General features: G+C 49.8%; 1 protein-coding gene across 4 annotated transcripts in view; it reads right to left on the bottom strand.

Annotated features, from left to right (window-relative positions):
• Positions 1 to 968: 968 nt before the first annotated feature.
• LOC139537947 (periostin-like) overlaps positions 969 to 15498 on the bottom strand; it is an 86625-nt gene continuing 72095 nt past the window's right edge. The window contains exons 18-26 of one of the 4 annotated variants that reach the window (XM_071339856.1): positions 14706 to 15284; positions 14319 to 14384; positions 11845 to 11898; positions 10655 to 10741; positions 7684 to 7770; positions 5462 to 5548; positions 3824 to 3910; positions 3395 to 3433; positions 969 to 1205 (exon numbers count right to left, since the gene is read on the bottom strand). In XM_071339856.1, the coding sequence (XP_071195957.1) occupies positions 1087 to 1205; positions 3395 to 3433; positions 3824 to 3910; positions 5462 to 5548; positions 7684 to 7770; positions 10655 to 10741; positions 11845 to 11898; positions 14319 to 14384; positions 14706 to 15284 (1205 nt within the window). In that variant the 3' untranslated portion in view covers positions 969 to 1086. The remainder of the gene's footprint in view (positions 1206 to 3394; positions 3434 to 3823; positions 3911 to 5461; positions 5549 to 7683; positions 7771 to 10654; positions 10742 to 11844; positions 11899 to 14318; positions 14385 to 14705; positions 15285 to 15498) is intronic. The other 3 variants (XM_071339853.1, XM_071339854.1, XM_071339855.1) reach the window with 3 other exon arrangements.

Here is a 15498-nt window from a genome sequence, read left to right as displayed (position 1 = left end):
AGTTGATAAAAGTTCATAAAAGTACATTTCTTCGCATACAGTACATACATTACATGTAGGGATTACTGATTCTCTTAGTATTGTTAAAACATATCATGTCCGACACCATTGGCCCAGTTGATTCACTCTGGGTTGATTTCATTGTTCACCGCTGCCCAGTGAGCAAAATTGGTTGAAACTATGTATTTCCAACATCTTTTCAACCAAAGAAATGCGTATTTCCAACGTCTTTTCAACCAAAGAAATGCGTATTTCCAACGTCTTTTCAACCAAAGAAATGCGCATTTCCAACGTATTTTCAACCAAAGAAATGCGTATTTCCAACGTCTTTTCAACCAAAGAAATGCGTATTTCCAACGTCTTTTCAACCAAAGAAATGCGTATTTCCAACGTCTTTTCAACCAAAGAAATGCGCATTTCCAACGTCTTTTCAACCAAAGAAATGCGCATTTCCAACGTCTTTTCAACGTCTTTTGCTGCCCAAGTAGCCTACTTGATTGTTATAGATGTTCCACATGGGTTCTTCCTTTTGTTTCCCATCAAGGGAACTTAGAAAGTGTTTTTGTGTTGCTGTGTATCTTGGCGAGCTCCTTGCAGTGTCTCTATGGTGATCTGGAAAGATATTCCTGCAGGGCTAGTCTGGTCTAGACTGGTCATTACCGGTTTTTACTGGTCTGGACTGGTCATTACCGGTTTTTACTGGTCTGGACTGGTCATTACCGGTTTTTACTGGTCTGGACTGGACTGGTCTGGACTGGTCATTGCCGGTTTTTACTGGTCTGGACTGGTCATTGCCGGTTTTTACTGGTCTGGACTGGTCATTACCGGTTTTTACTGGTCTGGACTGGTCATTACCGGTTTTTACTGGACTGGACTGGTCATTACCGGTTTTTACTGGTCTGGACTGGTCATTACCGGTTTTTACTGGTCTGGATTGGTCTAGACTGGTCATTACTGGTTTTTACTGGTCTGGACTGGTCTGGATTGGTCTTTGCTGGCTTGGACTTGTCTTGGCTGGTCTGGACTGTTTTTTCTGGTTTGGTTTTACTGGTTTGGACTGGTCAGGGCTGGACTGGTATGGACTGTTCAGGGCTGGACTGATATGGACTGGGCAGGCCTGGACTGGTATGGACTGGTCTTGGCTGGATGTGACTTTTGGTTGTTGTGGCGTCTTACCAGCCTTACCTTCCTCCTCCTTACACCAACTGTAGAGAAAGAGATGGACAGACAGAGGGAAAGTAGTGGAACAGGAAGAAGAGAGGGGAAGACAGGTAGGCAGAACAGTAGTGGAACAGGAAGAAGAGAGGGGAAGACAGGTAGAAAGAACAGTAGTGGAACAGGAAGAAGAGAGGGGAAGACAGGTAGGAAGAACAGTAGTGGAACAGGAAGAAGAGAGGGGAAGACAGGTAGGAAGAACAGTAGTGGAACAGGAAGAAGAGAGGGGAAGACAGGTAGGAAGAACAGTAGTGGAACAGGAAGAAGAGAGGGGAAGACAGGTAGGGAGAACAGTAGTGGAACAGGAAGAAGAGAGGGAAAGACAGGAAGAACAGTAGTGGAACAGGAAGAAGAGAGGGAAAGACAGGAAGAACAGTAGTGGAACAGGAAGAAGAGAGGGAAAGGAAAAATAAGAGTATAACAGAAAAATACATGGAAAGAGAGAGACAAAATAGAGAGACAGAGACAGATAGAGAGGTAGAGACCACCAGTAAGAATCACAAGTTAGGGTTTTCCAACGATAATAGATATTTGATCGGTAGACTTGGTGACTGTCTGCATATTGTTGAGTTGGTGACTTGGTGACTGTTTGCATATTGTCTTACAGTGCTGACACCAATCATTTGACAGCTTGTCTTGATCATCAGTGTTAAAACTTCTTATGGCTGCAGGGGCAGTATTGAGTAGCTTGGATGAAGGGTGCACAGAGGTGCCCATAGTAAACTGCCTGCTCCTCAGTCCCAGTTGCTAATATATGCATATTATTATTAGTATTGGATAGAAAACACTCTGAAGTTTCTAAAACTGTTTGAATGATGTATGTGAGTATAACAGAACTCATATGGCAGGCAAAAACCTGAGAAAAAATCCAAAAAGGAAGTGCGAATGCTGAGGCTGGTCGATTTTCAACCAAGATCCTATTGAATTCAAAGCGAGATATGGATGAGTTTGCACTTCCTACGGCTTCCACTAGATGTCAACAGTCTGTAGAACCTTGTCTGATGCCTCTACTGTGAAGGGGGGCCGAATGAGAGGGGAATTAGTCAGGTCTGCCATGACCTGACCATGCTCTGACCATGCGCGTTCACATGAGAGGGAGCTATGTTCCATCGCACATCTGAAGTCAATGTAATTCTCCGGTTGGAACTTTCTAAAGATTGATTCAATACATTGTTTGACATGTTTCTACTGACTGTTACAGAACTTTTTGACATTGTCAGCTTTTAGTGAACGCGCTTTCTGACGTTGGATTTGTTTACCAAACACGCTAACAAGAATAGCTATTTGGACATAAATGATGGACATTACCGAACAAAACGAACATTTCTTGTGGAAGTGGGAGTCCTGGGAGTGCATTCCGACAAAGATCAGCAAAGGTAAGTGAAGATTTATAATGCTTTTTATGAGTTTTGTTGACTGCACAATTTGGCGGGTAATTGTATGGCTTGCTTTTGTGGCTGAACGCTGTTTTCAGATTATTGAATATTGTGTTTTGCGGTAAAGCTTTTTGAAATCTGACACAGCGGTTGCATTAAGAACAAGTGTATCTTTAATTCTATGTAAAACATGTATTTTTCATCAAAGTTTATGATGAGTATTTATATTATTTGATGTGGCTCTCTGCAATTTCTCAGGATATTTTGGAGGCATTTCTGAACATGGCGCCAATGTAAACTGAGGTTTTGGATATAAATATTAACTTTATCGAACAAAACATATATGTAGTGTGTAACATGAAGTCCTATGAGTGTCATCTGATGAAGATCATCAAAGGTTAGTGATTCATTTTATCTCTATTTCTGCTTTTTGTGACTCCTGTCTTTGGCTGGAAAAATGACTGTGTTTGTCTGTGACTTTGCGTGACCTAACATAATCGTTTGTGGTGCTTTCGCTGAAAAGCCTATTTGAACTCGGACACTTTGGTGGGATTAACAAGAAGATTACCTTTAAAATGGTATAAGACACATGAATGTCTGAGGAATTTTAATTATTCGATTTCTGTTGTTTGAATTTGGCGCCCTGCACTTTCACTGGTTGTTGTCATATCGATCCCGTTAACGGGATTGCAGCCATAAGAAGTTTTAAGTAGGGCTGTTGACGAACCTGTTGATGAATGAGTTGTAATTTCACTGATGTGGGGTGTGTGTATGTGTGTGTCTTGTCATGTCTCTGTAGTTACCAGGAGCTCTTTTGGCAGGGGCCCCCATACTACCTCCACCTGTAGAGAGAGAGAGAGACAAACCGTCAGTCAAATGGAACATGCAGCCTAACACATCATCTATACCTGATGACCTTTTGCAAGTGCCCAATGCAAGAATGCAAGACACTTTGTAAAATGGCTGTCCTGGTACCTTTTTGTGTTGCAAAATATGCATCTTTCTGAAGCAAAAGCCATTTGCAACACAATGCAGGGAGGACATTCTCACTAACTGTTATTGCGTGCATGCCTGCGTTTTGTTTAAATTAGGGGAAGGTGCTTAACAGAGACAACTTGCCTTGAAGTCTGAAAACTGTTGTTTAAATTAGGCGAAGATGCTTGACAGAGACAACTTGTCTTCAGGTCTGAAAATCAATTAGGACTTCAACTTGAAAGATTGTAGATTCTGACCTTGGATTAGTTTGGTGATCCTCGCTGACTCTTGGTCGATCATTTCCGGGTTGCCGTGGATGGTGGTGATCTTAGAGAATTCCGGGCCTGTGGGAGGAAACTGGAGCTGTTAGACACAAAATGGCAGATGCATGGGTCCACAGATACGATTTCACACTGTAGAACACAGTTCCCGAGTCCTGGTCCTATACCCTAGTCCTGCTCCTATATCCTAGTCCTGCTCCTATATCCTAGTCCTGCTCCTATGTCCTGGTCCTCTACCCTCGACCCTGGTCCTATACCCTGGACCCATGCCCTAGTCCTTGTCCTATACCCTCAACCCTGGTCCTATACCCTCGACCCTGGTCCTATACCCTCGACCCTGGTCCTATACCCTCGACCCTGGTCCTATACCCTCGACCCTGGTCCTATACCCTCAAGCCTGGTCCTCTACCCCCAACCCTGGTCCTATACCCTGGTCCTATACCCTAGTCCTGGTCCTATACCCTCGACCCTGGTCCTACACCCTCGACCCTGGTCCTACACCCTCGACTCTGGTCCTACACCCTCGACCTAGTCCTATACCCTCAACCCTGGTCCTATACCCTCGACCCTGGTCCTTTACCCTCGACCCTGGTCCTATACCCTCGAACCTGGTCCTATACACTAGTCCTGGTCCTATACCCTAGTCCTGGTCCTATACCCTAGTCCTCGTCCTATACCCTCGACCCTGGTCCTATACCCTAGTCCTGGTCCTATACCCTCGACCCTGGTCCTTCCTATACCCTAGTCCTGGTCCTTCCTATACCCTAGTCCTGGTCCTATACCCTTGACCCTGGTCCTATACCTTAGTCCTGGTCCTATACCCTAGTCCTGGTCCTATATCCTAGTCCTGGTTCTATACCCTAGTCCTGGTCCTATACACTCAACCCTGGTCCCATACTCTCGACCCTGGTCCCATGCCCTCGAACCTGGTCCTATATCCTCGAACCTGGTCCTACACCCTAGTCCTGGTCCTATACCCTAGTCATGGTCCTATACCCTAGTCCTGGTCCTACACCCTAGTCCTGGTCCTATACCCTGGTCCCATACCCCTCCACCCTGGTCCCATACCCTCGAACCTGGTCCTATATCCTCGAACCTGGTCCTACACCCTAGTCCTGGTCCTATACCCTAGTCATGGTCCTACACCCTAGTCCTGGTCCTATACCCTAGTCCTGGTCCTATACCCTAGTCCTATACCCTCCACCCTGGTCCTATACCCTCGACCCTGGTCCCATACCCTCGACCCTGGTCCCATACCCTCCACCCTGGTCCCATACCCTCCACCCTAGTCCCATACCCTCCACCCTGGTCCCATACCCTCCACCCTGGTCCCATACCCTCCACCCTGGTCCCATACCCTCGACCCTGGTCCCATACCCTCGACCCTGGTCCCATACCCTCGACCCTGGTCCCATACCCTTGACCCTGGTCCTTCCTATACCCTAGTCCTGGTCCTATACCCTTGACCCTGGTCCTATACCTTAGTCCTGGTCCTATACCCTAGTCCTGGTCCTATACCCTTGACCCTGGTACTATACCCTAGCCCTGGTCCTATACCCTCAAAATTGCCTTATCTTAATTAGGACTTCATCTTGAAAGATTGTACATTCTGACCTTGGATTAGTTTGGTGATCCTCGCTGACTCTTGGTCGATCATTTCCGGGTTGCCGTGGATGGTGGTGATCTTAGAGAATTCCGGGCCTGTGGGAGGAAACTGGAGCTGTTAGACACAAAATGGCAGATGCATGGATCCACAGATACTATTTCACACTGTAGAACATAGCTCCCTAGTCCTGGTCCTATACCCTAGTCCTGCTCCTATATCCTAGTCCTGGTTCTATACCCTAGTCCTGGTCCTATACACTCAACCCTGGTCCCATACTCTCGACCCTGGTCCCATGCCCTCGAACCTGGTCCTATATCCTCGAACCTGGTCCTACACCCTAGTCCTGGTCCTATACCCTAGTCATGGTCCTATACCCTAGTCCTGGTCCTACACCCTAGTCCTGGTCCTATACCCTGGTCCCATACCCCTCCACCCTGGTCCCTACCCTCGAACCTGGTCCTATATCCTCGAACCTGGTCCTACACCCTAGTCCTGGTCCTATACCCTAGTCATGGTCCTACACCCTAGTCCTGGTCCTATACCCTAGTCCTGGTCCTATACCCTAGTCCTATACCCTCCACCCTGGTCCTATACCCTCGAACCTGGTCCCATACCCTCGACCCTGGTCCCATACCCTCCACCCTAGTCCCATACCCTCCACCCTGGTCCCATACCCTCCACCCTGGTCCCATACCCTCCACCCTGGTCCCATACCCTCGACCCTGGTCCCATACCCTCGACCCTGGTCCCATACCCTCGACCCTGGTCCCATACCCTCGACCCTGGTCCCATACCCTTGACCCTGGTCCTATACCCTCGACCCTGGTCCCATACCCTCGACCCTGGTCCTATACCCTCGACCCTGGTCCCATACCCTCGACCCTGGTCCCATACCCTCGACCCTGGTCCCATACCCTCGACCCTGGTCCCATACCCTCGACCCTGGTCCCATACCCTCGACCCTGGTCCCATACCCTCGACCCTGGTCCCATACCCTCCACCCTGGTCCCATACCCTCCACCCTGGTCCCATACCCTCGACCCTGGTCCCATACCCTCCACCCTGGTCCCATACCCTCCACCCTGGTCCCATACCCTCCACCCTGGTCCCATTCCCTCCACCCTGGTCCCATACCCTCCACCCTGGTCCTTTACCCTCGACCCTGGTCCTTTACCCTCGACCCTGGTCCTTTACCCTCGACCCTGGTCCTATACCCTCGACCCTGGTCCTATACACTAGTCCAGGTCCTATACCCAAGTCCTGGTCCTATACCCTCAACCCTGGTCCTATACCCTCGACCCTGGTCCTATACCCTAGTCCTGGTCCTATACCCTCGACCCTGGTTCTATACCCTCAACCCTGGTCCAAAACCCTCGACATGGTCCTATACCCTCAACCCTGGTCCAAAACCCTCGACCCTGGTCCTATACCCTCAACCCTGGTCCTATACCCTCAACCCTGGTCCTATACCCTCAACCCTGGTCCTATACCCTCAACCCTGGTCCAAAACCCTCGACCTAGTCCTATACCCTCAACCCTGGTCCTATACCCTCGACCCTGGTCCAAAACCCTCGACATGGTCCTACACCCTCGACCCTGGTCCTATACCCTCGACCCTGGTCCTTTACCCTCGACCCTGGTCCTTTACCCTCGACCCTGGTCCTTTACCCTCGACCCTGGTCCTATACCCTCGACCCTGGTCCTTTACCCTCGACCCTGGTCCTTTACCCTCGACCCTGGTCCTATACACTAGTCCTGGTCCTATACCAAAGTCCTGGTCCTATACCCTCAACCCTGGTTCTATACCCTCGACCCTGGTCCTATACCCTAGTCCTGGTTCTATACCCTCAACCCTTGTCCTTCCTATACCCTAGTCCTGGTCCTATACCCTTGACCCTGGTCCTTCCTATACCCTAGTCCTGGTTCTATACCCTCAACCCTGGTCCTTCCTATACCCTAGTCCTAGTTCTATACCCTCGACCCTGGTCCTATACCCTAGTCCTGGTCCTATACCCTCGACCCTGGTTCTATACCCTCGACCCTGGTCCTTCCTATACCCTAGTCCTGGTCCTATACCCTTGACCCTGGTCCTATACCCTAGTCCTGGTCCTATACCCTAGTCCTGGTCCTATACCCTTGACCCTGGTACTATACCCTAGCCCTGGTCCTATACCCTCAAAATTGCCTTATCTTAATTAGGACTTCATCTTGAAAGATTGTACATTCTGACCTTGGATTAGTTTGGTGATCCTCTCTGACTCTTGGTCGATCATTTCTGGGTTGCCGTGGATGGTGGTGATCTTAGAGAATTCCGGGCCTGTGGGATGAAACTGGAGCTGTTAGACACAAAATGGCAGATGCATGGATCCACAGATACGGTTTCACACTGTAGAACACAGCTCCCTAGTCCTGGTCCTATACCCTAGTCCTGCTCCGATATCCTAGTCCTGGTTCTATATCCTAGTCCTGGTCCTATACCCTCGGCCCTGGTCCCATACCCTCGACCCTGGTCCCATACCCTCCACCCTGGTCCCATACCCTCCACCCTGGTCCCATACCCTCCACCCTGGTCCCATACCCTCCACCCTGGTCCCATACCCTCCACCCTGGTCCCATACCCTCGACACTGGTTCTATACCCTCGAACCTGGTCCTATACCCTAGTCCTGGTCCTACACCCTAGTCCTGGTCCTATACCCTGGTCCCATACCCTCGAACCTGGTCCTATATCCTCGAACCTGGTCCTACACCCTAGTCCTGGTCCTATACCCTAGTCATGGTCCTATACCCTAGTCATGGTCATATACCCTAGTCCTGGTCCTATACCCTAGTCCTGGTCCTATACCCTAGTCCCATACCCCTCCACCCTGGTCCCATACCCTCCACCATGGTCCTATACCCTCGACCCTGGTCCTATACCCTCGACCCTGGTCCTATACCCTCGACCCTGGTCCTATACCCTCGACCCTGGTCCCATACCCTCGACCCTGGTCCCATAACCTCGACCCTGGTCCCATACCCTCGACCCTGGTCCTATACCCTCGACCCTGGTCCCATACCCTCGACCCTGGTCCCATACCCTCGACCCTGGTCCTATACCCTCGACCCTGGTCCCATACCCTCGACCCTGGTCCCATACCCTCGACCCTGGTCCCATACCCTCGACCCTGGTCCCATACCCTCGACCCTGGTCCCATACCCTCCACCCTGGTCCCATACCCTCCACCCTGGTCCCATACCCTCCACCCTGGTCCCATACCCTCCACCCTGGTCCCATACCCTCCACCCTGGTCCCATACCCTCCACCCTGGTCCCATTCCCTCGACCCTGGTCCCATACCCTCCACCCTGGTCCCATACCCTCGACCCTGGTCCTTTACCCTCGACCCTGGTCCTTTACCCTCGACCCTGGTCCTTTACCCTCGACCCTGGTCCTATACCCTCGACCCTGGTCCTATACACTAGTCCAGGTCCTATACCCAAGTCCTGGTCCTATACCCTCAACCCTGGTCCTATACCCTCGACCCTGGTCCTATATCCTAGTCCTGGTCCTATACCCTCGACCCTGGTCCCATACCCTCGACCCTGGTCCCATACCCTCCACCCTGGTCCCATACCCTCCACCCTGGTCCCATACCCTCCACCCTGGTCCCATACCCTCCACCCTGGTCCCATACCCTCCACCCTGGTCCCATACCCTCGACACTGGTTCTATACCCTCGAACCTGGTCCTATACCCTAGTCCTGGTCCTACACCCTAGTCCTGGTCCTATACCCTGGTCCCATACCCTCGAACCTGGTCCTATATCCTCGAACCTGGTCCTACACCCTAGTCCTGGTCCTATACCCTAGTCATGGTCCTATACCCTAGTCATGGTCATATACCCTAGTCCTGGTCCTATACCCTAGTCCTGGTCCTATACCCTAGTCCCATACCCCTCCACCCTGGTCCCATACCCTCCACCATGGTCCTATACCCTCGACCCTGGTCCTATACCCTCGACCCTGGTCCTATACCCTCGACCCTGGTCCCATACCCTCGACCCTGGTCCCATACCCTCGACCCTGGTCCCATACCCTCGACCCTGGTCCCATACCCTCGACCCTGGTCCCATACCCTCGACCCTGGTCCTTTACCCTCGACCCTGGTCCTATACCCTCGACCCTGGTCCTATACACTAGTCCAGGTCCTATACCCAAGTCCTGGTCCTATACCCTCAACCCTGGTCCTATACCCTCGACCCTGGTCCTATACCCTAGTCCTGGTCCTATACCCTCGACCCTGGTTCTATACCCTCAACCCTGGTCCAAAACCCTCGACATGGTCCTATACCCTCAACCCTGGTCCAAAACCCTCGACCCTGGTCCTATACCCTCAACCCTGGTCCTATACCCTCAACCCTGGTCCTATACCCTCGACCCTGGTCCTATACCCTCAACCCTGGTCCAAAACCCTCGACCTAGTCCTATACCCTCAACCCTGGTCCTATACCCTCGACCCTGGTCCAAAACCCTCGACATGGTCCTACACCCTCGACCCTGGTCCTATACCCTCGACCCTGGTCCTTTACCCTCGACCCTGGTCCTTTACCCTCGACCCTGGTCCTTTACCCTCGACCCTGGTCCTTTACCCTCGACCCTGGTCCTATACCCTCGACCCTGGTCCTTTACCCTCGACCCTGGTCCTTTACCCTCGACCCTGGTCCTATACACTAGTCCTGGTCCTATACCAAAGTCCAGGTCCTATACCCTCAACCCTGGTTCTATACCCTCGACCCTGGTCCTATACCCTAGTCCTGGTTCTATACCCTCAACCCTTGTCCTTCCTATACCCTATTCCTAGTCCTGGTCCTATACCCTTGACCCTGGTCCTTCCTATACCCTAGTCCTGGTTCTATACCCTCAACCCTGGTCCTTCCTATACCCTAGTCCTAGTTCTATACCCTCGACCCTGGTCCTTCCAATACCCTAGTCCTGGTCCTATACCCTCGACCCTGGTTCTATACCCTCGACCCTGGTCCTTCCAATACCCTAGTCCTGGTCCTATACCCTTGACCCTGGTCCTATACCCTAGTCCTGGTCCTATACCCTAGTCCTGGTCCTATACCCTTGACCCTGGTACTATACCCTAGCCCTGGTCCTATACCCTCAAAAATGCCTTATCTTAATTAGGACTTCATCTTGAAAGATTGTACATTCTGACCTTGGATTAGTTTGGTGATCCTCTCTGACTCTTGGTCGATCATTTCTGGGTTGCCGTGGATGGTGGTGATCTTAGAGAATTCCGGGCCTGTGGGATGAAACTGGAGCTGTTAGACACAAAATGGCAGATGCATGGATCCACAGATACGGTTTCACACTGTAGAACACAGCTCCCTAGTCCTGGTCCTATACCCTAGTCCTGCTCCGATATCCTAGTCCTGGTTCTATACCCTCGACCCTGGTCCCATACCCTCGACCCTGGTCCCATACCCTCGACCCTGGTCCCATACCCTCCACCCTGGTCCCATACCCTCCACCCTGGTCCCATACCCTCCACCCTGGTCCCATACCCTCCACCCTGGTCCCATACCCTCCACCCTGGTCCCATACCCTCGACACTGGTTCTATACCCTCGAACCTGGTCCTATACCCTAGTCCTGGTCCTACACCCTAGTCCTGGTCCTATACCCTGGTCCCATACCCTCGAACCTGGTCCTATATCCTCGAACCTGGTCCTACACCCTAGTCCTGGTCCTATACCCTAGTCCTGGTCCTATACCCTAGTCCTGGTCCTATACCCTGGTCCCATACCCTCGAACCTGGTCCTATATCCTCGAACCTGGTCCTACACACTAGTCCTGGTCCTATACCCTAGTCATGGTCCTATACCCTAGTCATGGTCATATACCCTAGTCCTGGTCCTATACCCTAGTCCTGGTCCTATACCCTAGTCCTGGTCCTATACCCTAGTCCCATACCCCTCCACCCTGGTCCCATACCCTCCACCATGGTCCTATACCCTCCACCATGGTCCTATACCCGCGACCCTGGTCCTATACCCGCGACCCTGGTCCTATACCCGCGACCCTGGTCCTATACCCGCGACCCTGGTCCTATACCCGCGACCCTGGTCCTATACCCGCGACCCTGGTCCTATACCCGCGACCCTGGTCCTATACCCGCGACCCTGGTCCTATACCCGCGACCCTGGTAGTTGTTGGTAAAAATGACTCCACCTAACAATCTAACATGGAACCTGTTCCCATTTTGGTTCCACCTGTGTTCGTCTTTCTTCAGATCTGCAGCACTGAAGGGGACATCGATGGTCTCCGAATCAGGGGAGGCAGTACTGAGCATTAACAACGAGATATTCTATCTAGGTAGAAGAGAGTTCATTTAAGGTCGCCCTACCCTCAATGATGTGAGGCCCGATGATCTTGGTGACCGTTGTGTGTCCGGTTCCACCTTAAGAGCAGCAGCAGAGAGGAGTGGGGGGATGTCGTAGTCATTTAACGACTTAACAACATACAATATATTGCCCAGAGACACATACTGACAGACACAGTACACACACGGCTATGCCTCCTACTCCTCTGCTGGTTACAGAGAGAGGGCGATAGGAAAGCAGCCGTGTTTGATTACGTGTATATATATATACACGTGCGGTTGTCAGTCGTTTGTTTGTTTACGTCTCCGACAGACGAACCTCCGTCTGTGAGGTTCTTGATCTCCTCCTACTGGAGAATATGAACCTCACTCTCCAGAAACTTCTCAACCTTGGACACGTCTAATCATTGGACCTAAACATGGCAAAGTCATCACAGATCCTGTAGTTGTCTGTGCTAGACCAGAGGTTTTAAAATCTTTCCTCTGGGACCCCCCCAGATGTTCCATGTTTTTCAAATATTCCCAGAACTAGTACACCTGATTCAACTTGTCAACTAATTATCACGCTCTTGATCAAAGATGGTGGATATATAGAAAACCTGTCCGTTTCGGTCTGCTTATAAAACCCACAAGCTGATGTCTGCGCCCCTGCGGAGGTCTGTTTAAAACCTCTTGGAATATGGGGCCGCCCTCTCTTTTTTTTCTTAATTATTTTTTTTTTACCCCGTTTTCTCCCCAATTTTCGTGGTATCCAATCGCTAGTAATTACTATCTTGTCTCATCGCTACAACTCCCGTACGGGCTCGGGAGAGACGAAGGTCGAAAGCCATGCGTCCTCCGAAGCACAACCCAACCAAGCCGCACTGCGCGCCTCCAACCCGGAAGCCAGCCGCACCAATGTGTCGGAGGAAACACCGTGCACCCGCCCTCCTCGGTTAGCGCGCACTGCGCCTGGCCCGCCACAGGAGTCGCTGGAGCGCGATGAGACAAGGATATCCCTACCGGCCAAACCCTCCCTAACCCGGACGACACTAGGCCAATTGTGCGTTGCCCCACGGACCTCCCGGTCGCGGCCGGCTGCGACAGAGCCTGGGCGCGAACCCAGAGACTCTGGTGGCGCAGCTAGCGCTGCGATGCAGTGCCCTAGACCACTGCGGCACCCGGGGCCGCCTTTTCACTTCTGGATAAAATGTTTATCTTTCATTTGCTGTATTGGACTTGTGATTTCATGAAATTATATTATATGATATCCCTGTGGCGCTAGGCTAGGCTATGCTAGTCAGCGTTTCTGATGAGGATGATCCCGGATCCGGGATGGGGGGTCCGTAGAGGTTACGAGATATCAGTTTGCATGGACTTTATCTCAATACACTGCATCTGCCAATTCTTAAAGTAGTTACAATAAAACAAGATTGTTGATGGATTGAAAGTAGTCCAACATCAAGCCAAACATTACTGTTTGGGAACAGATTTCAGGCTTTAAACGTAGCACATACTCGTCGTGATGGATTACACGAACGTGTCACATACATGCACGTAGCCTAGGCATGTTGTATGTAAAGCTCCATCACCAGCTGATCAACATGTTACAAAGCTATATGGCCAATATTAGGCATTGATGCGTTTTTCCATTGGCAACCATGCAAAGGCTTTGCATTAAATATTGTTCAACTATATACATGTATCCCTGATTTACTCATGCAGGTTACTGCCAACATAGAAGACACACCGGAGGAAATGAGGGATATTGATATCATTATATTGTTAACATTCATTTACGTTTATAGAACGTTAACGTATGATGACGTTTATAGAACGTTAACGTACATTGACGTCTATAGAATGTTAACGTACACTGACGTCTATAGAACGTTAACGTACATTGACGTCTATAGAACGTTAACGTACACTGACGTCTATAGAATGTTAACGTACACTGACGTCTATAGAATGTTAACTTACGATGACGTCTACAGAATGTTAACGTACATTGACGTTTATAGAACGTTAAAGTATGATGACGTCTATAGACTGTTAACGTATGATGACGTCTATAGAACGTTAAAGTACATTGACGTCTATAGACTGTTAACGTACATTGACGTTTATATCTTATACTGTTAAAAGACATCCATATTTTGATACAGATGCCATATCTTAATTTGAGCCAGTTTGCTACAGCAGGAAAATAAAGGTGCAGGAACAGGAAATGTAAATTGTTATGTGGATAATAATTAATGGACAATTTATGTAGGGCTTGACAAATTTTTTAGTTAGGGAAAATCAAGTCTGAAATTTTAAAGTTGAAACTACAAATGTTAGAAGCGTTTTTAAACCTCCAATACACCAACTTTGAACAACAGGATGATCAAATTAAGAAATGGCATCTGTATACATTTGATATAAATAAATATAAAAACATTGATATAAATATAACACTATGGATACATTATTGAAGTACTACATCTGAAGGATAAAAGTGGCAAATCTTTACTGACCTTCTTCAAGCATCTTGTTGATGTCTCCTTCAGTCTCCAGCCTTCCATCTGAGGAACCACGGTGAGCTGTGTGAGAGGATAGAGAGGAATTATTTATGTCTTCTACTCTAATCTAACTCAACCCAGCAGCAGGTCAATGTAATATTACCATTACAACTATCCTCAACGTGACGTCACAGCTAACTCAACCCGGCAGCAGGTCAATGTAATATTACCATTACAACTATCCTCAACGTGACGTCAGAGAGCTGTGATTCCCAAACTTTTGTTTTCGTCTTATTCCAATGCTATCCTGATCCAAACATTGACCAACCCAAGCCTTAACCATCGGCCTTTTGCTGTGAGCCAATGTTCCAGATCAACCATTTTGGAAACATGGGAACTTACTCTCAATAACTCTGGTGACCTTTGTGATGGGCAGTCCTTCGATGACCCTGGTAACCTTGGTGATAGCGGGTTCTCCCTCGATTACCCTTTTCACCTTGTTGAGGGTAGGCTCACCCTCGACGACTCTTGTAACCTTGGTGATTGTGGGTTCGCCCTTGACAACTCTGGTAACCTTGGTGATTGTGGGTTTGCCCTTGATGACTCTGGTAACCTTGGTGATAGCGGGTTTGCCCTCGATGACCCTGGTAACCTTGGTGATAGCGGGTTCGCCCTCGATGACCCTCGTAACCTTGGTGATAGCGGGTTCGCCCTCGATGACCCTCGTAACCTTGGTGATAGCGGGTTCGCCCTCGATGACCCTGGTAACCTTGGTGATAGCGGGTTCGCCCTCGATGACCCTCGTAACCTTGGTGAAAGCGGGTTCGCCCCCGATGACCCTGGTAACCTTGGTGATAGCGGGTTCGCCCTCAATGACCCTCGTAACCTTGGTGATAGTGGGTTCGCCCTCGATGACCCTCGTAACCTTGGTGAAGGTCGGCTCTCCTGTGATGACTCTGGTCACCTTGGTGATTTCAGGCACTGGAGAGGAAGAAAGATTGTTTAAATCCTCGAGCATCTCTGCGGGTCTATAACCTCAGCAAAGATACATTGGAAATGTGAGAAATGTACTGATTAAAAACCAACCATTTATCACTTCAAAAGGTTGATAAAGAAACGGTATGAGTGAGAACCCACTGCTACCCATGTGAACCCATTATAAGCCTTTTATCTTCTTCTTTTATCTAACCGCACG

Source organism: Salvelinus alpinus, chromosome 13 (genome assembly GCF_045679555.1).
Source record: "Salvelinus alpinus chromosome 13, SLU_Salpinus.1, whole genome shotgun sequence".
NCBI lineage: Eukaryota > Metazoa > Chordata > Actinopteri > Salmoniformes > Salmonidae > Salvelinus > Salvelinus alpinus.
This window is presented reverse-complemented; position numbering and strand designations above follow the sequence as displayed.